This window comes from Protomyctophum parallelum (genome assembly GCF_964188405.1).
Source record: "Protomyctophum parallelum genome assembly, chromosome: 3".
NCBI lineage: Eukaryota > Metazoa > Chordata > Actinopteri > Myctophiformes > Myctophidae > Protomyctophum > Protomyctophum parallelum.
Genome location: NC_139698.1, coordinates 11486457 through 11514144, shown reverse-complemented (window position 1 = coordinate 11514144; position 27688 = coordinate 11486457). Strand labels below are relative to the sequence as shown.

At 44.6% G+C, this 27688-nt stretch overlaps 1 protein-coding gene across 1 annotated transcript in view; it reads right to left on the bottom strand.

Annotated features, from left to right (window-relative positions):
• Positions 1-26633, bottom strand: part of rspo2 (R-spondin 2) — a 66994-nt gene extending 40361 nt beyond the window's left edge. Inside the window, exons 1-2 of the mRNA XM_083760527.1 lie at positions 26063-26633; positions 25504-25812 (exon numbers count right to left, since the gene is read on the bottom strand). Of these exons, the coding sequence (XP_083616653.1) occupies positions 25504-25606 (103 nt within the window). The 5' untranslated portion in view covers positions 25607-25812; positions 26063-26633. The remainder of the gene's footprint in view (positions 1-25503; positions 25813-26062) is intronic.
• Positions 26634-27688: the final 1055 nt, after the last annotated feature.

Genomic DNA, 27688 nt, shown 5'->3' with positions numbered 1-27688 from the left:
GAAAGGAAAATATTAAAATGGTAATAATCAAAAGAATAATCATCATCGTTACATTGGTTTCTCTCTACAAACCGTTTCTGGTTCAATTACGGCAGCTCCAATGAGGTTTAGTCTACCATAAATACTATACTGTACACACAAGTGATCATCTTCAGGCAGCTCACTATAGCTGTATCAACAAGGGGATTACAGCCAGTGAAATGCCACCTATCACGATCTTGGCTTTTATCAAGGGAATTCTCTCTGACAAACTGTGTTTTTAGTTCAATTCCGACAGTTTCAATCATATTCTAACATTCTAACATAAATACTATGCATACTGTACATGCAATCATCTGAGCGCACTAGCTGATCAGTCAGCAGTGGGATTAACAGTCAGTGAAAAGCCCTGGCTGGCTGTTGGTGCTGTCCGCACTTTGTTTGACTTTGCTGAACATTTTGTTTTGCTGGTGGTTGCCGTATCTCGCAGCACATATGCTGATTGAGGCCAACAGCAGCATGCACAGTTTGGATCCAGCGGATCCCACATCCGACAATTACCATATGACAGAGAGAGAGAGAGAGAGAGAGAGAGAGAGAGAGAGAGAGAAGGAAGGAAGTCCTCTACGGTTGAGTGAAGCATTTTTGGTGCTGATCTAGGGAGACATTTGGATCAGGTTGTACATGTGCGTGTCTGCCTTCTTGCCTGTCCGTGTCTGTCTGTGGAGGGCTTTTTTCCCCTTCCTTAACGTTCAGCCCACAGGTATGTCAGCGGGGCGGCCACAATTTACAATGTCTGGAGGAGCGCGCCGTCCAACTCACGTCCTACACCACCGGGACGACGTCTAGCACTCTCTCTACATCAATCTGTTAACTGCCAACTGCTTTCAGTCAGTCATCAATAAAACACTCATCCAACATGAGCTCAATTTGAATCAAGGTAAGGAGAAAAACAATTGCAACAGCCTTCTCTCTTATAGCGTGAGAGTCGAAAGTGCAGTTTGTGCAGAGACGTATTAAGGAAGGAGTAACAGAAGCCGAAATTTCTCCCACATCACACTTTGAACCATTTACTCTAAAAGTCAGTGATTTTCACAGTGGAGGTCCTGGAACCCCCAGCAGGGGTCCTTGAGAGTGTTAGCATGGGGTCCTCGACTAAATAAATGAGCCATGAACCGTGGTCCATGTTTACAAATGTGGCTACAATGGGTCCATTCGGTTGCATTTTCACAATCTCAGAGTTAAGTTAACGCTAAGGATTTTGACTGTGTATACTTCTCCAAGAAACAGTGAACAGTATGCGGCTCAGATGTGTAAACACCGTCCACAGCCATGATTTTAAGTCACACTACAGAGGACACGATCAAAGTGCGTCGGTTCTGGCGGAAGTTCTGGGATTTCTCCAAATTACAGCATCTTAACCTAATTTGGCACCAAACTGTGCTTTAAACACACAGTGATAGAGTGCAGTGTTCTGAGTTACGGCTCTGGCTTATTCGCTTTTTTTTTCCTTCTTTTTTTTTTTACTACAAACAGTAGATACATTCAAAAACCAACCCATCCAAATGTTAACCATACTTTGACACATGCTTGCCAGCTTTCTTTCTTTTTCTCTCTCTGCTTGCAGCGGTTAAGGTCTTTTTGTCATTTTTTGTCAGTTTGTCAGGCCTTTTCAGTTAAAACAAAAATGCCAAAAACATGGAGAAGAAGAAGATGGTCATTGTAAGATTATGGATAGCACAGTTCACCATGAATGTTTTTTTTTTTTTAAGGGGGAAAATAAGTGCACAGTACACACCATAGAAAAGTGCCACTCCCTATACCCGTGATAAACCAACACAGTTTACAGTTTCAACCACAGAATAAATATTACTTAAAACGAAACATCTCCACAGTCCCCACTTCTGACGGCCGACTAATCATCCCTCTAAGCCGCAAGTATTGTATTTACAAAAGCCAGGGCCCCTTTGAACATCACCAGAGAAGACACTACAACCACTCTTGAGTGCAGAGGCCCGACAAGCATGGAGGACAGATATTACAGGCCAAGTGATGTGCAACATTTCTATAGGGACGTATGGTATGGTGCACACAAAGCACTGCTTTCGGGTAGTAACCACATAATGAGGCCTTCCGAGAAACATCTCACCCTTAAACTGTCGAGCCGAATTTGCAGTAGTTTCTAGCTATAGCTTGTGAGAGTGGTTCTAAAAATGCATAGATTTGGGACCAGCTGGGTCTTTGGTAATCAATCATCCGTACTCTGAATATAGATTATCTATATCTTCACTCTGCATCGCGGATGCAGCACGTTGTGAGATTATAGATTGGCGAGTCTCGTTTTGCGACACCAATGTATGAAGGAACATAGATTAGGCAATACTCTCCACTTACTTAATTTTGCAAGGTGATACGCCCTGTTCAGAACACACTCACTGAGCACCCCTGGTAGGGCTGGGCAATATATCAATATTATATTAATAGCGCGTTATGATGAGATTAGATATCAGCTAGTATTTTGAATTGTATTGTGATATCCTGCTTTTAAAGACTTTAGACACTAGAGTAAAGTGATGTCATTTTCTGAATTGACCCTGACTGTTCTAGCTATAATTTGATTTAAATGACGTAGTTATTAAATAGGCATTACTTATTATTACTGATAAAAACAAACTCATTGTGTAAATATTTAGTAAAATCGTCACTCGTCCATCGTCATATCAATATCGAGGTATTCGGTGAAACATGACGCGATATTTGAGTTTGTCCCATTACTTCCTGGTGCAGTCGCAGGTGACGTGTTGGTCTTTCATTCATGCAAAACACACTGGAGCTCATAAAACGGAGTATGACTTCATGTTTGGAGCATGGCAGTTTTCATTCAGCGGCGGCGGCGTTGCTGGGAGGTTTGTTTTGAACGCAGCTCAAGGCCAATTAGAGCCACAGTGAGATCCAGCAGAACCGTTCTCTGTCTCAGGTAGGTTTTTTTACAATTCCAAAGGAAGCGTGACAGGCGTCAGCCACTGTTGCCAAAAAGCCCCCACAAACAGAGGTTGCAACCCCTGGCTGGCCAAGCCAAGCCTCCTGCCTCTCACGCAGCCAGCCACCACTCCCCATGAAATCATCCACATTACTCATTACTACTTTCTGCAACGTGAAACCATAAAAAGGCAAATTACACATAATTTTTTTGTTCTTTTGTTTTTTTCAAACCTTACTTAACAGTTAGAACAAGAGCACATTCTCAGACTCGAAACAAATCTTAATGCAGAGTAATGGCCTGGGGGAGTAAGGATTAAATGCATTGTTTCCTTTATAATTTTTTTGCGCTGGTTATTTTAAGTTCTGGTTCCACGTTGACTAATATATTGATTGCCATTTCTGATGGATCTTCCAGTCACCAGTCGATAATCTAACCATTATAGTAGTACCACTGTTTTATTGGTGAACAACAAATTACGATAAACACAGTCACCCATCCCACCTGACTTTAACCTCATGGACTGTAGTGTCACTATCCTGGCCGAAAATAGCAGATACAAGATATATACAGATATACTCATGACACGTCACAACACAACATGTGAGCTTGTAGATCGGCTATTTGACGGGGAAAAAGGAGCAGACAAAGCCACTGAGCAACGCCTTAATAGCAGGGACGAGGCTGTCGCTCCCGGTCCGCACTCTATCCTTTATAACTCTATGGTATAGACAAACAGGCTCACTCTATCCTTTATAACTCTATGGTATAGACAAACAGGCTCACTCTATCCTTTATAACTCTATGGTATAGACAAACAGGCTCACTCTATCCTTTATAACTCTATGGTATAGACAAACAGGCTCACGGTGAGACTACAAAACTACGAAAGAAGTAACACAGGATCGACTACAAGAGCTTTTATTAGCTAATCTAGACTAACAGAGTTATGTTTCATTTCTCTTCATGTGTCCAAGGTCCCCTGGGATGTAAATTGAATAACACAGACTACTACTATGATGGCAGCTAGCCATTGGCTAGATACTGTTCATTACTACTATGATGGCAGCTAGCCATTGGCTAGATACTGTTCATTGTCTCCACCAGGCCGAAGGCATGTGGGGAGAGTATGTTTTGCACTCCGTCCGTCCGTGTGTCCGTCCGTCCGTCCGTGTGTGTGTCCGTCCGTGTGTCCGTGAACAGCTAATCTCGGCCACCGTTAACCCGGTCGATGCCAAATTTTGCACACACACTCCCTGGATGCCAACGATGAACCTCTGCCCCAAACTTTCCAGAACGGCCTGTTATAGCGCCACCAGGAGGCCGCTTTGTGCAAAACAAGTTTTTGCACAGTACACCTACAGATTTTGTCCAAACATCACGCAGATTGGTACACAGTCTCTCTAGAGCCATTCAACGAAACCGGTCTTTCAGATTTCTCACACTCCATCCTGATTGGTTAAGATTGGCTTCCAAAGTTCACAGGAGTGCTCAGTTTAAAAAAAAATGCTGCAAATCATGAACACATCGCGTGATTTCCGTGAAATTGTGCACCCACATTCCCACTAGGCCGAGGACAAAATGCCACATCAACAATTTCAACTCAGCCTCAAGGTGGCGCTATAACTGGCCGAAAAGTGTTTTTACCTCTAACTGCATGGATCTGTGGATAACTTTGTATGCCAACTCCCTAGAGGCCAAGGAAAAAACATTGCCTGGAATTTTTCACATCTGCTCTTTATAGCGCCACCAGGAGGCCGACATATGTAAAACACATTTTCTATTATTACTCCTTCAGATTTTATCCAAATTTCACGCAAATCGGTACACATGATCTCCATAGTCATGTGATCAAGGCAGGTTTGTTTGATTTCTCATATTCCATCCTGATTGGCCACGATTGGCTCCTACAGTAGTAGCCCGCTTTGTACAAATCGCCACAACTCCTCAACGCAGCGTCCGATTGCGATGAAACTGTGCAAGCATATTCCCACTAGGCTGAGGAAGAAATCCTGGTGGAGACCTGTGCCCGGAAGGGCACTTTTTCTAGTTACTACTATGATGGCAGCTAGCCATTGGCTAGATACTGTTCATTACTACTATGATGGCAGCTAGCCATTGGCTATATACTGTTCATTACTACTATGATGGCAGCTAGCCATTGGCTATATACTGTTCATTGTTTAAAAAAATTACATTCAGTCAATGGTGGAAATTTGTACTTTACTTGAGGATTTCCAAATTCCAATACTTTTACACCATCAGTCATTAGACCGACAACCTAACCCTAACCGCAAGCACGACGCAACGCATGTCGGACCAACGCATGTCGGGAGCGACGGGTGACGGACCTTTGGTGTGTCAGATAAGCGTGCGCGCCCCACTGTTGCACCCTTCTGTGCCTATACTGTATACAGCAGTACCCACAGGTGAGAGAGAGAGAGAAAGCAATATATTGTGAAGAAGCACTGAGGCAAAGACAGACATGTGCCACAGCATACTGTAGCGGCTACACTGTACCACCAGCAGTCTGGCCTCAAATCGAACTGAGACCCGACCGCTCCTTGGATCTCTGTTCAAACCACGGAACCCTCTAGGCTTATGCGCCGTAGCCGTAACCGGCTGAGGAGCCAAGTCCGCGCTGTAAACGTCTCGGGCCGTCCACACAATGTTCACCAGCCCCCTGGAACGGTTCGACACTGTTCTAGCTTGTTAAAGTTGGTACATGGAAAAGCAACATCAAACCACCCGCATTCTGAGCCCAGTATGACTTAATTTGTCGCAGATCTGGAAGTCACACTTCGCTCAAAACATTTCTGTAAGGGAAACAAAAAAAAAGCGGGCGGGTATGGATGAGGGCACAGCAGCAATGAGCACATGAAGGCACATTTCTGTTCCAATTTAGCAGAAAATATGTTGGCCTTGCATCCGCCTCCTTCCCAGCTGGAAATAGTCAAGTTTTAGGATCTGCATTTTTTTTTTCCAGTTTACTTTAACTGATCACACTATAAGCACATGTTTACAATTTAGGACCGTCCTGCTGCTTATAATGATTTTGCAGCCAAAGTCTGAACTAACACATTTGATTTCAGACTTATTAGCTCATGGAGGCTTTACACTACTAGACCACTACGTCCACTAGCTGCATCCGACTACTGTTTACCCTACGTGACTCGTCTTGACAAAACAATACAATTAATGAATAAAATCAGAATTGTATACACTATACACTCGACTATATGAAATGTCTTGTTGTTTTGCGTCTCAGATGGAACAGTGACCACTTCCATAAATAGGGCAATAACAGTGGAATCTGGTTTCACTCAACACAAGACAATGTATCCATTTCTAATTCTGTGAGTGTAAAAATGAAAGAAAATGGACCCTTATACGAGTTCACTCGGTTTCATTTGAACACTCACGGAGTAAAATTAACACAGAGGGCTCGTTGTGGCCATTGCTATATCCTCTATTACTTATTATGTCGGCTTGCGCCGGCTGTTATAACTTCCCCATGCGCGACTGCTTTGTGCTTAACCCATTTTGACCTGAGATCAGATTCTAAAAATGTCTTCTACATCCTGACAGTTTTCATTCTGACCTGAGATCAGATTCTAAAAATGTCTTCTACATCCTGACAGTTTTCTGAAAAAGCTATGTTTCTATGTCAGTCGTTCTTCGATTTTTCAAAAATAGCAGACCTACAAGCTCGTAGCGCGCCCCTCGGTGGCGCGCTATGAGCTTGTAGAACTGCTATTTTTCAATAGCTAAAGCATAGCATAATGCTAACACCAAAAGGGGTTCACGCCCCAAAATGGATTAAGATTGTCTGCCTCTTCATGCTACAGTGCTGTGCACCAACTTTGTGCGTTGAAGGCATGGTGTCCTGCGATCAGAGTGCTAAGCCTTCCCCACAGACCTTGGAGCTCCTCTTATCTGCAAAATGCAAGGGTTTATAGTTGTACACTGCCGAGGGGGCAGGCGGCTACACAACACATGTACACCTAGTCACTGGCACTTCTGAATTACGTGACTGCGATTCAAATGTTCCTGCAATGCGTGTGACTGCAATTCCCGGTGGACCACAATGGAAACAAGCCTTCAGGCTTTCTTGTGTTTTTGAGGGGCGCTAGCCCCTCCTATGCACAGCTTTGTGTGTATGTGTATGTCTGTCTGTATGTCTGTCTGTCCATTTCAGCACGGAATGTGCTCAGCTGATTGGCTGAGCACGGAAGTACGATGATAAGAGTGCCCCTCACTTCGCACGAGTGTGATCTTTTGAATACATTTTCAATAAAGTACTGAATCAATCAATCAACCAATTGTGTCAATTGTGTTTGTATCACCAGTGAGGCTAATGAACAACAATGTTTTATAATGTAAGTTGTGGCTCTGTGTTCGGTCCTCACACCATCCATCTGTGTGAAATTCCCAAACGACTGCTATAATTCAAAGTTCGTAATCAGAAAAGGTATAGCTGTTAATTCGGTTTATCAATTATGATTCGGTTACAACTCAATCAACTGATATAGCTTGAAATGGAATTGTTGGATGCACTCCCAGTGTGCACATATAAATGGCATTGATTGGTTTGATTATTGGTTTGATTACTGTGCATAATATAGCCATATAGCATCTAGCACCGGTGATTTGCCGTTGTTGATCTTGGCGGGAGATAGCACTGGGTCACACCCCCACGGCGCAAGTTAAGACGTACCACCAGGCACTAAGTTGCGCTACAGGTCTGTCAAACAGGGCCCAAAGGATTGGACTGTGTATTGACCTGTGGGGGAGACAGAGAAGCACTGTGGATAACGAGGAAGATGTCACCACAGGCCAAGAACTTTTGAAGAATGTCACTTGTGTTGCTATTGCCCTGCCCCGAGTGTGCAAAATGTGTCTTATGACCACAGGGTGGCCTGCAGCACAGACCCAGCAGGCAAGGTGAAAATAGCGTGAAATCTTCAAAAAATAAATCTATATTTGTTCTACATGACACAATGTGAGATCTTTTGTTTTAGATTTTTTATTTTCGCCTATAATGCCAATGACAATAGGGTCGCCAGGTTGAAAGTGGTTACTGCATCATGTATAACCCATTTTGGGCGGGAACCCCTGTTGGTGTTTTAAGCATTATGTTCTATTTTTGAAAAGTTGTGAAAGATATTCAAATCTTTGAATATATATTTAAGAACGAACATTTTGGCCAAAATATTGGCTTCTGGGAGGTCCCTGGAACAACATATTTTCAGATGGGGGTCTGCGGCCAAATACAGATAATTCTGGGGGTCCTTGACATGAAAAAGGTTGAGCACCACTGACATAGAAACATGGGTTTTTCAGAAAAGAAATTAGGATTTAGAAGCCTTTTTTTTATCGACTTCAGTTCAAAATGGGATAAGGGTGGAGAGGTCTGTATTGCAGCCAATGGGTAAAACAGGCCCAGTTTCGGAAATGACCTGGTTCATTAAAACAAGGTGGCAGCGAAATGAGGCCCACATGAAAAAGGTGTTCAGCTGAATGAAAAAGAAAAAAGAAAATCCCTTAAAGTTAATGACCTGGCTGCCATTCAACAGACTGAGTCACATGCAGGTCAAAATATTCAATATAAGAAGTTATGAGGTCGGCTCATGATCAGATAATAGGTCTCTAGATAAAGATGCTGCTCGGTCTTTTGTCTCATTTTAAAACCAGAAGGTTTGTTTCAAAATGATCAAGAGCCCATGAACTCTTACGAGATGATTGATTGCACAATATTAAGACAAATACCAACACATGACCAGCCCGTTCACTGAAACAATGGCATGAATGACAAAGACATCACCTGACTGCACGGATAATGATCTTTATGGTCACTGTCTGTGTGTGCCATCTCGTCTCCATCTTTACAGACAGAGACGTCTATTTCAAGTCAATCTGGAAACACTCTGGGTACATCTAGCCCTGCCTTTCTTTACGGTTCTCACCACTGCACTCCATCCAAGAACAACTCAGGTTGGTTCAATTCTTCCTTATTAATATCTTTATGGTGGATTTTGACTTATAAGTCTCGTGTACCAGGTCAAATCCCACATGTGGATTCCCTGATGTGAGAGAGACCTTGAGAAAATGAAAAAGGTGACTGACCGAAGTGCACGTTTGCGCGCTTCGGTCGTTTCCCACGTTCCATCAAGTTGATGGCCATTCGAAGTGAGAATGACCTTGATGGCTTGAATAGACCTGTAATCGGGGCTAAACATCTCTGTGTCCTCACACAGACCAAAATAAGTCTAATGTATGGAATACCAACTGCCAGGAATGACCCTAATGCAGCGGTCAAGCCATGGGCTGACCTCTGCTCCACGGGTTGAGTTCCTGTAAAATGTTTTACAGTGTAGCACAGATTCCAAAAACAAAGGTCTTAGTGTTCATGATGACGACAGCTTAAATTAGTTAAACGTTGCGCAAAAAGACAAAGTGAAGAAATGCAAAAGTGGATCGATTGCGTTTTCTTCACTAATTGGTTTAATTTGATGTTTTATTTCATTTAGTTGTGCCAAACTGCACTGTTTCACAACATGGTGACTTGGTGACCCAAGGAGTCTTTGGGGTGGGTTCTAGGGGTGCCCAGCTAAACGACTGAGAATTCAGAACCAAATGGACTCTTAGAGACACAGAGTAGAATTAACATGGAGGATTTTGCACTGTAGATTGAGCTCCCAGATATAATAAAACCCATGTCGATATAGGGGTCCGTGGCCTAATGGATAACAAACTGGGGTTCCATTCCATGACATTATACATACCATATACATACACTGTAAGTAACACTGTAACCCAAGCATGTGCTTCGTTACAATCAATAACAAAGATGCTCCACCAGCCATTACCGAGTGGCACAGATGCTCAGCCAACATCTGCCTCCAATCCTCTTCGTGATAATGTCCAGTTTATGCGCTCTAGTCAGTCGGTGCAGGTGTTATGGAGTTTATGGCACTCGGGAATGGAATCACAGTGGGAGTTAATCTATGACTCATAAGGATGGACTTTATCACTCTCTGGGCAAGACAAACATGTGGTTTATGTTTCTGCCCAGCCCCCTCTAGTCTACAACACCCCCTTCCCACCACCATGCAGCCCCCAACCCCAATTCCATCTTCTTATTTTTTTAAGGAAAATGTTGCTGTTATTGTTGAAACTAATTTTCCACGTACCATTCCTCTGGTAGACACACGTTCCATATTATGTTCCCTAATACAGAACAGTGTGCTTTGATATCATAATGGCTCCGTTATACATCTCCTTAAATCTAAACGGCAAATCAAAACACCATGCTGACAGCAGCTACATTCTTGGCAAGCTGTAGTTCATCAATTTACTGTAGAAGAAACTCCTAAAATAATCCATTATAGTAATACTTTTAACAATGACACACTACAATTGCACATTGACATTTATAGCATCTAAAACAAAAAATATTTCGTTCTTATTGTAAGTGCATAGAACATTCCAAACCATAATGAAAGAGACCTGGTCGCTGTTCGGTTTTGGATAAAGAAAAACATGGGACAATGTTAACAGTACATCGCTGGATATACATCCCCCGAATTCCTCTCCCACGCTGGGCCAGAAATGTGTCTTTCCGTCAGAAGAGTGAGGGAGAGGTGAGCCGAGGAAAAGGTGGGGTGGCTCAAATTAGCACACCTGTTCGTAATTTATCACACATAAACCTCACACCTAATTTTCACACCTGTAGCTCAATGTGCTGGAAGTCTAGTAATTGACTCACACACACACACACACAATTGACTCACACACACACACACACACACACGCACACACACACACACACACACACACACACACACACACACACACATACACACACACGTGCACAAGTGTATAGAGAGGGTGTTAAAGTGGGGCTTGGCCATAGGTTCTCTCAGTGGACGTCACCAGTGAGGATCAGTTGGACAAGGCGTGCAGGCATGCTTGGAATATTTGCACCCCATGTAGCACGGCTCCCTCCATTCCCCCCCGTCACCTCAGCTAAACCCATTCCAGCCTTCAGCTCACACACCTAAAAAACACACGGAGATGATGGATGTGGCGTCCCACGGCTGCCAGAGAGAGCCTATACGCAACGGAATCCCCAGTCTTAATTTAACTCTGAAACTGTTCAATTGGACCCTCAAAGGTGATTTTTTTTTTTTTTACACCCAAGAGTTAAATGAACACTCTGAATTTTTGGGGTGCAGCAGCAACAAGCCTCTAGAATCCAGATGGGAAGTCCGTTTGATGCATCACAATACAAACGAAGTCACATCCAAACAAATACTCCCACGCCGGGACTCTGACAAGAGTCGAGATGAGTATACCCACCCACCCCCGCTGCAGCCCCCTCTCTCTCTCTCTCTCTCTCTCTCTCTCTGTCTCTCTCTCTCTCTGTCTCTCTCCCTCCTGCCAGGGAGTGGGGCGAACATGAACCGCGCCACGCACAGTTCTACCTCATTGACCCTTTAACAAGATACAACCTCACACCCCTGCTCGGCCCCCGGAGGCCCAGGGGGAGATCTGAGGTGATCGCCAGGGTCAAAAGTGGATTGCTCCGCGGGGGGAGAGATGAGACACGGTCTCCCTTTTTCACACATGGTGCCTGCCCATGAAAACCAAACATCAAAGCATTTAGCCCCCCCTCCCACCAGACACACACACACACCCCTCCCTGGGCCGAGTCCAAGATCTACACTAGATGCTTCACGGGAAACCTGCACAGCACTGCTTTACTTCCCCTCGCTTAACTGGAACCTGTTTCTTATGTGAATAATGGGGCAGGCCATTAGCGGACGATTGGGGCGATTAAGGCATTAAATACATGGAGCGTGTATGCGGATCATTTGGCGTAGATGTTCTGCAGCCACACATCTGGGTCAGGCAGCGGCTCGATGTCAATCACGACTCGGTCAGAACAAGCCGGGGCTGATTCTGGTCCAATTAAGATGGAAGGATTAGTGGGAATCGTTTTAGGACACAATGAATAATCTTAGTTTCTTGCACGCACGGCTTGTAAAAGCAGAGGTCCAAACACACACTCTAGACCAGTGGTTCTCAACTTTTCAGATCACGACCCCCCCAAAATAATCATATTTGAACTCTGGACCCACACACCCTGACAAGCACTTGGAATTGTAGGACTGTGGGGCATTCCTTTTTGTTTGACTTATAGATAAATATAGTGAAAATAGCCGATCTACAAGCTCACAACACCCTGTGTTTCACAATATTTGCCTCTTTCTTATATATTATTTGACAATTTGGCCAATGTTTGACCAGTTTTTAAAGTTGTGTTGTTCATTGTTGATTACTTTTGATGCAGTAATGGTCTTTCTTCTTTTTCTTTCTTATTTGCAATTAAAAGGCCTTAAAACTCCTCAAATTGTCCCTTCAGTGTCATCTGGGGACCTCCCAAAAAACATATGGGGACCTCCCTAGTGGTCCTGGCCCACAGGTTGAGAACCCAGGGGTCCTTGAAGGGGTTCAATTAAGTCCCCAGCTAAATGATTAATATTATGGGAACCAAATGGATGCTTACAGGTATGTAAATGGTAAATGGTGCATTTATATAGCGCCTTTATCGAAGGCACTTTATAGATTGTGCATTACAGTCACCCATTCACACACACATTCACACACCAATGGCAGAGGAAATGCAAGACACCAACCTCCACATCGGGAGCAATTAGGGGTTCAGAGTCTTGCTCAAGGACACTTCGACACTAACTCTGGGCGAGCCCGGGTTAGTAGGGAATAAATGGCCTACTAGTGTGCAAGCAGAGCGCACAATTACTGTCGACCGCTACGAAGTTTCAAATCTCAGCCTCTCTGTAAAACATTGAAATGAAATACTAAAGTCGGGTTATAACTGGCCGTCAATGGTGACGTAGAATTACGGTCAATGACGGGATATAACCGGCTTTCGATGGTGACGTAATATATAGGTTTCAGATTACATACATGTATACATAGAGGCATTACCTTTAATCCACCCGGCATTGATACATATCTTCATTACGTCACTCTCGAAATCAGTATATGTACGACGGCATACGCTTCAAAGCGCCAGATAAACCACCTTACTTGTGCGCTCTGCTTGTGCAAGTAAAAAGGTTGAGAATAACTACTATGTACGTATTAGACCTACAGTAGGGATTAAATGGGAAATAACTAATCCAGCTCTTTAAATGTAAAACGTCACAGTTCTGAAAGCTGTAATGTGATTTTGTGCAGACATGCAGACATCATGCATACAGTACACAGACATACCACATCCTCAATGAGCTTCCGAAGGAGTCATTTGGGATAAAACCTCTCTTTTTTTTGTATAACTATGTGGTGGCAAAGGATCAATGCTTTCATATTTTGCAGGCCAAAGAAACTGAGAAAATAACAGAGCATAACAAAAGTAAAACATATTGATGACTGTCATGTGTGTACAGTTAGCATCCCTCTATTAATGTGCACTTACTGCTAAATGCTTCTGGATTTGGAAACGTGTAAAGGTGCTATTCTATTATAGGCAGGATAACATGAAGTGAGCTCAGGTACAGTACATGAGAGAACTAGAAATGAGGGCGTTGGATATTGTGATACAGGGACTTTTTGAATTAGGACTCAGGCTTCCATCCAAAGCCTTGGGTGGCATGAAATGCCTAAGTGTATGATTACAAGAGACACAGCAGTCAGAGTCTCAAACTAGGATGCATTAGCCTCTGCCTCACAGGTGCCTACATGCCGCGGCACCAGCAACAAATAGGGTTTTCACGTAGCTGCTGTTCACCCATTCTGACCTGAGATCAGATTCTAAAAATGTCTGTTTGAAAATGACAGTTTTCTGAAAAAGCTATGTTTCTGTCAGTCGTTCTTAGATTTTTCAAAAATAGCAGACCTACAAGCTCGTGAGCTTGTAGATCTGCTATTTTTAAATAGCTAAAGCATAACGTAATGCTAACACCAAAAGAGGTTCACGCCTAAAATGGGTTAAAGCAAAGCCCCGTTAGAGAGTTGTGTGATAACAATTCAACCAGGGAAGACGTTTTCATTGAACAGTCAGACATTCCCAATAAGGAGTGCCAGCCATCATTTTACAAAATGATCATCCGTGTGTTTTCTAACAGCTGATGGATTCCTCTGTGAGACGACCCATGTTAATAACCGTTGTTTCTAAGGATATTGTCACTGTCGGGCGGAACCCTTGTACTGTATATGCCCAAAACCGTTACTTGTCAAGAACTATAAAGTATCCGCTGTGGTTATTATTTAGCACTTGTTAATGCTTTTAATTGTTTCAATATTCATAAAACCCAAAGACAGGCACAGAAAACAACCACTTTCAATCTGGCATCCCTATTTTTGGAATTAATTTCTAGGTGAGAAGCACATTTCATGATATGTCGTTGCATCACCGCGTTGTGAGCTTGTAGATTGACTATTTTAAGTGCAAAAATATGGCATTAATTCATGAATATATACTAAAAGGAAAGACAAGGTTTCTACCGAACAGTGACGATAATATTATTGTTCACGTATACCTATGTGCACGACTGTGCGTGCGTGTATGTGTGCTTTTGTCCATTGATGATGATAACCAGCCGCAGATGAAATTTGGCTACTGTCCATTACGGCACCCAGGCAGTACCATCTCTGAAGCCATTAGCTGGTAAACATGTAAACTACATGTGACCCCTGCCTGCAGAGAACTATTAGTTATGACTCCTGCCGGTGACAGTTGTTTACACAGCTAAGGACGGTGCTCCTGAAACCTGGCTCGGGTTCAAATAAAATAATATCCAGTTAAGGAGAAGCCAGCCAAGATGTAATACAAGTGCATAACCGTAGGGAGAAAAAAAAAAGGGCAAAGGAATGTGAGAAATGTTAATGGACTATTTTCTTCCACGAGTTTTTACTTTTTCTTTAGCATTCATCTTTACCGCAGTCTTGTTTCATTGTTTGGACCTTAAAACAAGGTTAGCAAGAAAACCCTAATGGGGCAGGGAATGCAAAAGGCTCACCACAATTGAGGTTGTCTGTGACGAGGCAGAACCTAAAGATGTGTTATGTTAAAATCATAATACAGCTTGCAAATTCCCCCGACAAATTATACTTAACAGATCCCAAACGAGGACAGAGGAGTGCTCTCTTTTTATGTACAGTGTGTGTGTGTGTGTGTGTGTGTGTGTGTGTGTGTGTGTGTGTGTGTGTGTGTGTGTGTGTGCGTGCGTGCGTGCGTGCGTGCGTGCGTGCGTGCGTGCGTGCGTGCGTGCGTGCGTGCGTGCGTGCGTGCGTCTAAGGCTCTCTTTGGCATGCAACCAGAACCAAGTGCATAAAATGTGCATGGCCTTGAGTCAACATAGACAACAGCAAGACAAACAACAACAAAGGCTGCAACCACACGACTGAGCCAGTCATGCACAATATTACAGTGAACAGGGCTGGGCCCAATACTAGGGCTAGGGCCCTGAGAGAGAGAGAGAGAGAGAGAGAGAGAGAGAGAGAGAGCAGCTCAGTTCAATAAGAATGTTGTCAGACTGCACCCTAATGACTGCAATCCTCAGAGAAAGCATCATGGACCGTTAGAGACGAACCTAGAGCTGATCACACAACGCCCCCCCATGCAGTGACAGCTGCGCACAACCAGGTCAAGGTAATCCCATCCACGTCCACCGGTCTGGAGGGATGGGAGGCAGTTCCTGACGGAGGCAGACAGGATGGTTGTTCCAGTTGCGATATTAATTACATGATTGATGTTCCATCTTATTGCTTTATCCTGATAAAAGACGGATGTACTGTATGTCTCATTCAATCATTCTTCCGACCGTATGCTGCATCCTCTCTCTCTCTCTCTTTCCCTCTCCCATCGCTTTCTTCCTCTCTACTCCCCTCTGCTTTGACCACATAAATCTAAAGGGGATGACCCTCTAAGACCTCTTTACATCTGACATGCACGCTATCTCTCCCTCTCATTTTTTCTCTCACTCTCTTCCTCTCTCTCTCTCTCTCTCTCTCTCTCTCTCTCTCTCTCTCTCTCTCTCTCACTCCCTCCGCAGAGGGAGTCAGAGAGACAATGAGCTCAGAATCGGGGCCCACTAATGACTACCAGCCCCGGGCCTGATTAAAAACACACTGGGTGCTTCTGCACTCCGCAGGCAGCCATGAGGCCTTCCCCTCCTCACACCACAAGGCCCGAGAGCCAAGAGATAGAAGCACGGCCCCGATCTCAACACGATTCCACGCTTCTAAATCCCACGTAAGCCCTAGGCATTGTAGCACTCAGAGCTCTAGTCCAAGGCTAAATCCAAAGGCCAGTCCTTATTTAGTCCAAGTGTGCCCAATTACCAGTCCGGGCCTCAGCCAAAACCATAACAAAGCCTCACCGACTGCAGACTCAGCCTCATAGAGGGCTCATGTGAAGAAGAAAAAAAGGTTTTGAGATATATGAACACTATATACTTAAGGTGGGGCGTATACTTGATTTATCACGTCAAACACATTACGGATAAATCGCCTACAGAGAGACAGGATCAATCAAGCGCTCCTCTGGTTTTTCCAAGTGTTTCCAAATGTATTCGTTGCCTCTACGCCTTTAGCACGCCAGGCTTCCTTCTCTGTTTATTTCTCCCAGTGTGCTCATCATTCCTCAAGACTTACCGTCGAGTCGACGGGTGGGAGTCGGTGGTGTCGGCCGGCCGGCCGGGCAGCAGGGCGAGCATGTTGGATCACCTTTACCTCTCCCAAACTCCACAGTGGGACCCCCAAATTACAGACGCACACCCCAGAGAGACTCTTTATTGCATCTGACCAGCTCACTTCCTCTCCATACCGAAGGCATTGCATGCTGAGCCTTATTTTGATGTGGCGTGTAAGCATAATTAGAGGTCCCATAAAAGCGGAGAGAGGGGGGAAAAAGGGAGGCATGTCCATCTGTCGAGTGTTAAGGAGTTGGGGGGGCTGGGGGTGCGTGTGTGTGGTGGTGAGGGGGGGGGGGGGTTAGAGCTTCATGTTCTGGATCACAGCACCCCCGTTGCTATGGCAGCAGCCATTCCAACAGGCACGGATGCAGATACCCCTTAATGGCAATTGAGGACCTGTGTGTGTGTGTGTGTGTGTGTGTGTGTGTGTGTGTGTGCGTCTGCGTGCGTGCCTGTGTGCGTGCCTGTGTGTGTGCGTGTGTTTATGTATGTGCGTGTGCGTATGTATGTGCGTGTGTGTGTGTGTGTGTGTGTGTGTGTGTGTGTGTGCATGTGTGTGCGTGCGCGAGCACGTGCGTGCGTGTGTGTGTCTGTGTGTGCGCTGCCGCTGTGTGTGTGTGTGCGCGCGTTATGCGTGCGTGTGTTTGTTGCTTCTACACAGAGTTGTGTATTTTCTCAAGAGGGCTCCTGGTTTCAAGTTACCAGGCCTCGCAGATCGATCCAAAGTAGGTACCAGGCTCTGCGCAGCGAACACACACTGACATGGAAAACAAGGAGCAGATATGTGGCCTTTTGCAGTAACACAACACTAGCCCCTAAAGCATCTTCCCTGACTGCCCTCCGTCTCCTAACCACTTAAACCCTCTTACTTAGTCAAACGGACCTGAGCTGGCTCTGAACTTGGTCTGCACTTGTTTCCATCCATCAATGCATCTTCAACCGCTTATCCGTAGTCGGGTCGCGGGGGCAACAGCTCCACTAGAGAGCTCCAGACTTCCCTCTCCAGAGCAACATTAGTGACTTCCTCCTGGGGGATCCCGAGACGTTCCAAGGCCAGTGAGTCGATGTAATCCCTCCATCTGCACCTTGGTCTGCCCCGGGGTCTCCTCCCAGTGAGACGTGCATCAAGTAACTCCCTACAGAGACGCTCGAGAGGCATCCTAACCCGATGCCCGAACCACCTAAACTGGCTCCTTTCCAGGCGAAGGAGCAGTGGCTCACCCTATCTCTAAGATGCCAGCCACCTGTCGGAGAAAACTCATTTCGGCCGCTTGTATTCGCGACCTTATTCTTTCGGTCATGACCCACACTTCATGACCATAGGTGAGAGTAGGAACGAAGATTGCTCGGTAGACAGAGAGCTTTGCCTTCTGGCTCAACTCTCTTTTCGTCACAACAGTGCGGTACAGCGACCGCAATACCGCCCCTGCCTCTCCGATTCTCCGGCTGATCTCCTTCTCCGTCCTCCCCTCACTCGTGAACAAGACCCCAAGATACTTAAACTCCTTCACCTGGGGTAATGCCTCATTCCCTACCCGGACTGCACAATCCACCGGTTTCCTGCTGAGAACCATAGCCTCAGATTTGGAGACGCTGATCCTCATCCCAGCCGCCGTACACTCGGCTGCGAACCAATCCAGTGAGAGTTGAAGGTCTTGGACCGATGGTGCCATCAGGACCACATCATCTGCAAAAAGCAGTGATGCAATCCTTAGCTCACCAAGTCGAATACCCTCTCCGCCACGACTTTGCCTCGAGATCCTGTCCATGAAAATCACAAACAGGATAGGTGAGAATGCGCAGCCCTGGAGGAGGCCAACCCCCACCTGGCTTACTCCCGAGCACACGGACACAGCTCTCGCTTTGGGTGTAGAGATTGGATGGCCCTCAACAAGGTCCCCCTCACCCCATACTCCCGCAGCACCTCCCACAGGACCTCCCGGGGGACTCGGTCATATGCCTTCTCCAAATCCACAAAACACATAGACATAAACACGTAGACCGGATATGCATACTCCCAGGCCTTCTCCAGGATCCCTGCAAGAGTATAGATCTGGTCAGCTGTTCCACGGCCAGGACGGAATCCACATCGCTCCTCCTGAATCTGAGGTTTGACTATCGGCCCGACCATCCTTTCTAGTACCTTGGCATAAACTTTCCCAGGGAGGCCGAGTAATGTGAGTAATGTGCACTTGTTTCCTTCTACACCAAATCTCCTCGCCATGCTTGTAGATCAGCTGTTTCTGGCGAATGTTCCTGGCTAACCCGCATCTGCAGCAACAACTCCTCAGTCAACATTTAACTCAACAATATAACACTCACCAAGCAAATGAGTCAGGGTCCATTCGATTAATACAAATCAGTAAAGGTCCATTTTTACACTCTCTGAGTTACCATACATAGTTCTTTAGACTCTTTCTGAAGTGTGAGTCTAGGGGGCAGCCTTTCTGGCCATGGGCAGCTCTCCCACCTGTGATTTTATTTTATACAGGTATAATAATAATAATATATATATGCTTCTTTTGTGTTGTTGATTTTTTGTCTTCATTTACCACTTAGAAATGATTAACATATTAGATTTATTACAGCCCAATAAACTTGAGAAAATCGAACCAAATTGGTTGGCCATATTTAGTAGCTTTATAAGAAAACATATTAAGGTGTAATTGCTCTCTGCAAGTGTGCTATTGAGAGAATAGCGTAGGTGAGGCTTACCAAACCTCCCTCCCACTCGGAAGGGACACTGGACCTTTTGTCTGCTACTCTGGAGTTTCCAATCACCATGGGGAAATATGGAGCGTATTATGAGATTTGTGTAATAAGTCCTTTTTTATTTCACATTTCCGAAAATGAACTTTTACAGTATGGTAAAAAATGTAGCCTGAAAGAAAAACATCTGTTTGGCATTTAGCGTTGCCAGCACATGGGATCCTCTGATGACAATGATTGAGGGTGGAAGAGAAGATCCCCTTGTGTATTAAAGAAAAAGGGAACAAATCCACACACAGCGAATGTTTCTCCGCTGTGACGTGATAAATGGAAAGGCGCAGAAGTGTTACCAAACTAGCCTTCTTGTGAAATGGATCCTCCGCAGTCTCCAATCTCACCCTAAACATCGCCCCTTAAGAGCAGAAAACAGGAACCGCTCTTCACTCAACTCACAAATCCAGTGTCTTGGCATAGAATGAAGAATCTTTGGGGCAAATATAAACGAATTAGACTTAATTGAGTTTATTGGGTGCGGGAGAGAGAGTCGAGAGAGAGAGAGAGAGAGAGAGAGAGAGAGAGAGAGGGGTGAACAGACAACAGTTGTTGTGGGCGAGGGGGAAGACAATGAAAAATAGAGACAGATAACCCGCAGTTTGTCACGTGGTATCCTGGAGAATCCTGGCTCCCTATAGACTAGAGAGTTCATGCCACTGCATGTTCATTCCTCTGCTGGGTTTTTCTCGCCAGCGTTGCGTGGCATCGGCGCACTGAAGGGGCCTTTCACTGGCTTCATCTGATACTGCTGTGACTTAGAGCAGGGAGCTCCGCTACAGGCCGCACTGACATGCATGGGTTAGTAGGTCAAACAGGGTACTATAGTAGTCTTTCCAGGCAGTTCAGAAGCTGAATCAGACCTACAGTAATATGTGATATGCCAAATACAGCACAGACATGTACATATGCTATATATTACACTATTTAGACCTGACGTCGAAATGAAAAACATGTCTTCTAAATCCTGACAGTTTTCTGAAATACCTATGTTTCTATATCAGCGGTGCTCAATATTTCATGTCAAGGACCCCAAAATTGTAATGTAATTGGCCACAACATATGTTGTTCCACGGACACCCCCCCCCCCCCCCCCCCCCCCCAGAGTTAAAAACGTTCGCTCTGAAAGAATATATTCAAAGATATCCACCACATTTTCACGATTTAAAATAAATAGCAGATCTACAAGCTCGTAGGGTGGTGCTGCGCTATGAGCTTGTAGATCTGGTATGTTTCAAAAGGGAGACATCAAAGAGGAAGAATGGATGGGGAAGGATCAACATATGGAATGTCAGAACAGGTCAGCTCCATATATGGAGATCTAAGGGTTTGAGGTTTGAGGTCAGATATAGAGTTTCTGGCAAATATTGATGACATCAGGGATCTCCATATATGGGCTTAATATTGATGACATCAGGGATCTCCATATATCGCCAATTACAATCTGGGAAGGGAACCCATCGGCGAGAGAAAGGAAAAGCAGCGCCCTCTTCACATTTGGAAATGGTGTGAGTCAACCGTCTGTCTGGAGAGACTATACGCCTATTATGACCAGGAATAGAGACATTATGGGTCATGTGGATAAGGCTACCTGTCCATCTAATCTATATACCTTTCATGTGTTCATTGCCTCTGTCTCTCACACATACCCACCCACACACACACACACACACACACACACACACACACACACACACACACACACACACACACACACACACACACACACACACACACACACACACACACACACCACGGAGACCTGTGCATGCACGTAAAGAAGCTCGGCTGATCTGATGATGGGGCCTGGGAGAGAAAGAAAGACCTCTGTTCATTGACACTGTAGCCTGTTCTCAGGTCAGGCCTTGGCTAGTGGTAATCCCTCTCAGGTGATGCTGTTCACATTCAGCCACTTCCAGCTGATCTGCTTAAATATGCCCCCCCCCCCCCCCCCCCCCCCCCTCCACACCACCACCACTCCGCCCGCACTCACTCTCATCCCTAAAAGCCCCCCTTCACCACTAGCAGCACAAGCTCCAAGGACTACTGCTATTCCACACCGCGGACCTCGGATCACTTTTCAGCATTTCCGTAAAACGATCATCACATGGGCCCGGCTGGCACCATGACGACCTGATGCACACTGTACCGGGTTTCTCAGAACCGGCCAGAAAAGCACTGTGGAATAAAAGAAAAAAGTCACACTGCTTTTTTTTGGTCGTGAGGCACGTGCACGTGCATGTGCGCACACACACACACACACACACACACACACACACACACACACACACACACACACACACACACACACACAGAGCTCCTATCCTGCGGATTAGAGTGGCATCATGTGCAAAAGCCTTGTTAAAAGACATGCCATCTGCAGCGCTTTTTCACTTTTTCCAAAGGCATGAGTGGCAAGGGTGGTTTAACACAGGCTTATTGGAGCATTCTCTTTTCCTGTCAGGCACTTAATCAACATATTACATTGCGCTAGAGTAACAGAATCCAACATTAACACTTAAACCGACAAACCTGGGACCTTGTGAAAGCTTTCAGCACATTCCGTATAAAGGCCTGATGTCTATCGCTTATGGAGAGAAACGAGAGCGGGAGGAGAGGGGCACAGGTCCTCCCTGTGCTCCTGAGATTCTGTCAAATGCAATATGTGGGCTCACAAAACCATAGATATTCATTCGACTATGAACGCAAATTTGTCAGAATTGCCACGTGCATTTTTGCCACTCCTTCATCACAATCCAAACACATCACAAAGTCATGTAAAAGGCCTCAAGCTAAAGTTTCTTTCCAACTCTTTTGCTAAACTAATTTTGTTTAATATTAACATGAACTTTAATCTTGTAACAGACAATCATCTGGGTAAATAAAAAAAATGTATAATGTTGACATCATTTATTGTGATAACCTCAAAATATGAAATATGGCAACTCCTTTTCTAGCAAGTGAAACGAACTGCATCAGCTGTACAATCTGGCCATAAACATAAAACCCACACACTGACCGTATAGTGAACTTATATGATAACCAAATGGTTCTTTTATCTGTAAAGTCAGACTAGTGTCGGTTTGTATTTGAAAATAAATTGAAAGAAAATGCCTGCTATGTATCCATGCAGTTTCTTCACACACAAGTTAACTCTAATGCAGTTAACGATCTACCTGACAGTCAAAATATTCAGAAAAGATAGACATACTGTAATAACTTAAAAACAGATTCATAAAAATGTATGTACCACATGCCAGTGTTTTTTTGTATTGCTCTTTAGCTTAAGTATGCAGAGAATCATTTGACAAAAGAAAGTGAAGGGTTAATAGGATTGCATGGTTGTTTGCCAGGTTGAGTACTATTAGTCTATTACCTAATCATTACTGGCTTTGACAGCATGGCCTCACAGTGTATCTCTCTGTTCCTTCAGGCAACGTTGGTACTCCCAGCCTGATTTTATGTAGTCAGCAGGTGGCATCATTAGCCAGAGAATAAAAATGAAAAGTAATACTCCTGAGTCTACCAATGATATCATAGCAGGGCTCGTTGGCATGATTTCCTCGTTTTTACTGTTGCGGGCCAGGGGGTTAGGAGGTGTAAATTTAATATGTTTTTTCATCTGTTTTATTTGCAGACTAAAAAAAAATAGAAAACCATTCAAAAACATTAACCACAGAAGAACAGAGGACCAACAGAGGGTCATGCCATGCAGTATTATGTTAGCTTGTAAGACAAGATCAGCCCAGAAAACCACAGTGATCCCAATCTATAGGCTTCCCTCATATGGTCTAAGTGGCTTCTAGTTATTTGCACTAGCTGTTTCTTCTCTCCTGACATCCCCTCATTATAATGGAAGTATACGTTCCCTTACACCTCACGTGAAATCCAGCCGCCTATATCAATGACACAAAAAACTATGTTTAGTCAGCCACCCTATACCTATAAGGTAAAGCCATTTGTTAAATCATGCAGGGCGTGTTTTGCTATGCATAAAATAGGTATAGCCTGGGGAGCAGAGCGTGGCCAAATTCAAATTTAGTTTCAGAATGTCTGGGACTCAACACTCCTGAATGATTTGGATAGGCCCGTATGCGTGCCAGACAGACTGTATATAAAGCTGTCACAGGAACCTTGAGGGCAAGAAAAATATTCAGAACGTATTGAACAGTGATCGCTCTCACACACGCTTTTCTCAACACAAACCATGATAAATAAAGGAAGGAAGCCAACACAAAAAACTAGCGCTTGGCCGACTGCCACCATGCACTTTCTAAAATGCCACTTTTGGCCCCAGTGTTGTGTTCCACCTGGCTCACACCCCATCGTCCAACATTAGTTATCAGGCCACAAGACTGTACATTGTTGTTCCTGCAGGATTTAGCTTGACAAGTGAAATGCACAGTTTAAGAAAGAGTCCTTCAATCTGCTAAAAATGTGTAATGCTCAGTCTAGAGCTCTTCTTTATAGGTCAAATATGTAAATTAACCTCTTGATCTCATCTCCACATCTATACCCAGCACACCCAAACCCACCAGGGAAAGGATTGCAAAAACTATATACTGTGGACCCATATATAAACGACTGTGTCAGTGTCTGCCAGGCCTAAAACCCTCAACTTAACCAGTTTGAGTGAGAAGAAAAATATATCACAAACAAATTTATATTAGTATTACCATCTGAAATCATATACAATCCTTTGAGAGAAATAGAGGAGCAGAAAAACGTGTGTGTGCCAGTACCCCGCAGTGATTGCCTGATTATTTGCAGATGGGCAGTGGATGGCTTGCAGAGTGTGGAGGTTCCCTTGGCACGCAGTGCATATGATTAAATCTGTGATTGCCTTACATTTTACAAGCAAACCAAAAATGAGAATTTAGACGCGTTGACCGACTGTATACTCAACTGCTGTGTGGAGTTGGAGTATTACTAACTATAGTGTGTATAGCCCAGTGCGCAATTCAGATCGACTGGCACTTTCGTCATCGCACCAAGGACTTTGATTATGTCACTGCCACTGGTAGCCCACAAAGGGGCTTTGCAACAGCCGGCAGTTTAATTCCGCTGTCTACTCATTCATTCCCGAGTAGTATAGGCTAGTATTTACTAAGGGGCTGAATGGTCCTGCGCTTCCCCAAGGCGATTGTTATACGGGTTGCCTACCAACAGTTCAAAGTGGTTATGAGATCAATTAAAACCAGCTTTAGGAGTCGTAGTTGTAAATGGCTGCTAAAATGGACATAAGACACTGGAAGGGGATTCCGAAAGAACACCCACGTGTCATCGCATTATATGGACCAAGAAGGACATTAAGCTTACACATTATTTGAAACAGTTTCAATCACATCTAATAAACACATGGCGCGTTCCTTGATAACCGCGCGCAATTATTGGCGGACAGGTTGAGGCGACAAGGAAAGTGAACGTGTTTCATCAGTATAAACCATAAGGCTATAGCCTATATACTATACACCACGTCCTCAATTCGACTGCACTGCAATTTTAATTATTGTGAGCAAACACACTACATATTGCAAATTACGCACTGTTTGGAATCACCAGGCTAAACACCAGATACCTTTTCGAAGGTAGGCTAATAATACAAAATTTCCTAAATTCTGAAATATCTCCCAGGCGACTCACAGAACAAGTCAGTGTTGTCAGTCAAGTAGGCTATCCAAGTTAAATAGTGGAGACTGGAGGAGTCGTCTACTGCCAATATAGGCAAGCATTCCATTAGCACGCACACTTAAGTATAGCTATATAGGCTTACATATGTCCATTTGTCACTCAAGAGTGTGAAACACTCCTCAGAATTCAATTAACACATGCTTTACAGTGCTGTGTTGCCAGTGGTTGTAGCTATGTAAGCTGAAGCATCGCAACTACAGAACTCATTCAACTTCAGTCAACTTATAGCCTACAAGTGCTGTGAATATGTGACTATACGATATGTGATTATTAGTCGTCATTGAATGATGGATAACAGAGTCCAGAGTCGTCCCCGCTATAGCTACTCGTTGTCATACGAACTAAACCCACAGGATGCATCCTTCCTACCTCTTTTGTTTCGCCTCCAGCGATGCGACGACGGCGCCTGACAGTTGCTGTACTCCATACAGTTCAATACGATTAGGGCAAATGAGAACAGCCGAAACTGCATCTGGACGACTTTATCTGTTGTTCCGACTTGAATAAAAAGTGCCAGCGGGGGCTTGGGATGGATTCTCCGATGCAGTGTCCTCCAGCGTCTTGCTTGATCCCAAAGTGTCAAACATCAAACGAGAGGCGATATAGTATCACACCGCCGATTAGAATCATTTTCTGAAGCGCGCTGGTCCTTAAGTCACAAGTGGGACCCTTTGAGTGCTGCGGAAAGAACGACAAAGGAGGTTATATGATAACAGTTTTAACAAGATCAACACCTACCCAAAATAATGGCAAAAATAAACAAGGTTAATGTTCTTTAACAATAGCAGAAGTATTAAGGCAATGCGTTCGGCTCACATGCACATTTTCTTTTACGCTCTCAAAACATGACACCCAAAAATGAGAGCAACCACCACGCGTAATGGTCTCAAGATGCTCCGTGCTCCATGTAACGGTAATGGCATCATACCTGCATTAAATACGAGTAAATCCGCTCCGGTCAACTTTTAGGTTCCCTCTGAGTGTAAGTGCGGGCTGGGAACATACAGCATCCCTTCTTGTATGAAAACTTATTCTTCACAGAACAGTCAGAGGTCCGAAGAGGAACAACAAGAAGGGGGGGTTTCTTCCTCGCGCTTTCTCTCCCTCTCTCTCTCTCTGACTCTCTCCCTCTCTCTCCCACACGCGCTGATCAGTGAATGCTTCTTATTCCATTTTATACCTGGATAGTGTTTTCCGGACGTGTCCAGCCGAACAGTTTTAGTGGAAACTGGCAAACTTGTTAATGTAATAATAACGTATATGTGTGCTTTGAGGAGGATGATGATGATGATGATGTAGGAGGGAGAGAACGAACGAGAGCCGGTCAATTCTCCTGTGGATTGTGTGCGTGCCGTGCATGTGTCTGCGCGCGCTGCTGCTGCTGTGCAGAGATAGTGTGGCAGAGAGAGACTCCAACTGGTCCTGATGCTTCGCTTCTGCTTTCTCATATAGCTGCTATAACGCCGCGCGTGTGCGTATGTCACGTGTTGGGTTCTCCATCTGTGAAGAACTCCCCTTGGCTGGCCAGAGGAGAGCGGGGCTGTTTTTTTCCTCCTTACTTATGATTGTGAAGATGACATCCCCCCCCTCCCTCCCCCACCCCAGTCCGAGTCTGACTATAGCCCCGAGATTGCCCCGCAGGGTCCTAGTGCAGATGTGCAGGCTAACACACGAAACCCCAACAGCACTGGAATAGTTATATATTTTTTAAGGTTGAAATTATAAAGGCGACCACCGGGTGGGTGTTTATCACCCCAGCTACACACTGTAAAACCCTGGGTGTTAATTTAACTCAGGAGTCTGAGTGTGGGTACAAATGGACACTTTAGTGTTTCTTTTTTGTATATTCTTTCAGAGTTAAAATGAACTACACAGATTATTTTACTGTGTACTTGGAAGAAAGCTCACTAACCCTTAAAGACTGGTTATCGGAATAAGTATCCCTTTTCCTCATTTTGTTCATGATTCGCCTTTTGAATAATTAAATGTTGGCCAAGAAGCAAATATCTGCATGATGCGAGTAATGAGGTGGGCTTGTCACACCCCCTTTTATTGTAGCCTACATCTTGGACTTGGCCACACCAAAATTAGTGGTCTAATTGTTGGAGAGGCTGCAATTGTGGTGAAAGGATATATATTATTCAATTATTTACGATTCTCAAGGCCGAATGAAGACTATACGTGCTGACCTGCGTGACCCCATAAACAACTGAGGACAACTGAGGCGGTTCAGTGGTCTTTACTATATTGGCCTAAAACCGAAAACCTGTTTGGTAATGATCCTCATTAGAATCCCCCTTCTCATTTACTGAAACTGAGATTGCAGGAATCAAACCCGGGGTTAGACCCAACCTACCTTGAGGGAAAGTCATGGGGTTTGGCATCCATCCACTCCACAATGATATTCAACATTTGGCTGTAGGTCAACTCGCCTGCAAATCGCCTAGGGGGAATGATTACGAGCAAATACAAAAAAAGCATGGATTAAATGCGTCAGCGATGTTAAGAAAGGGGAGGTCTGGGATGCATGCACAAAACAACGAGGGGTTGTTAC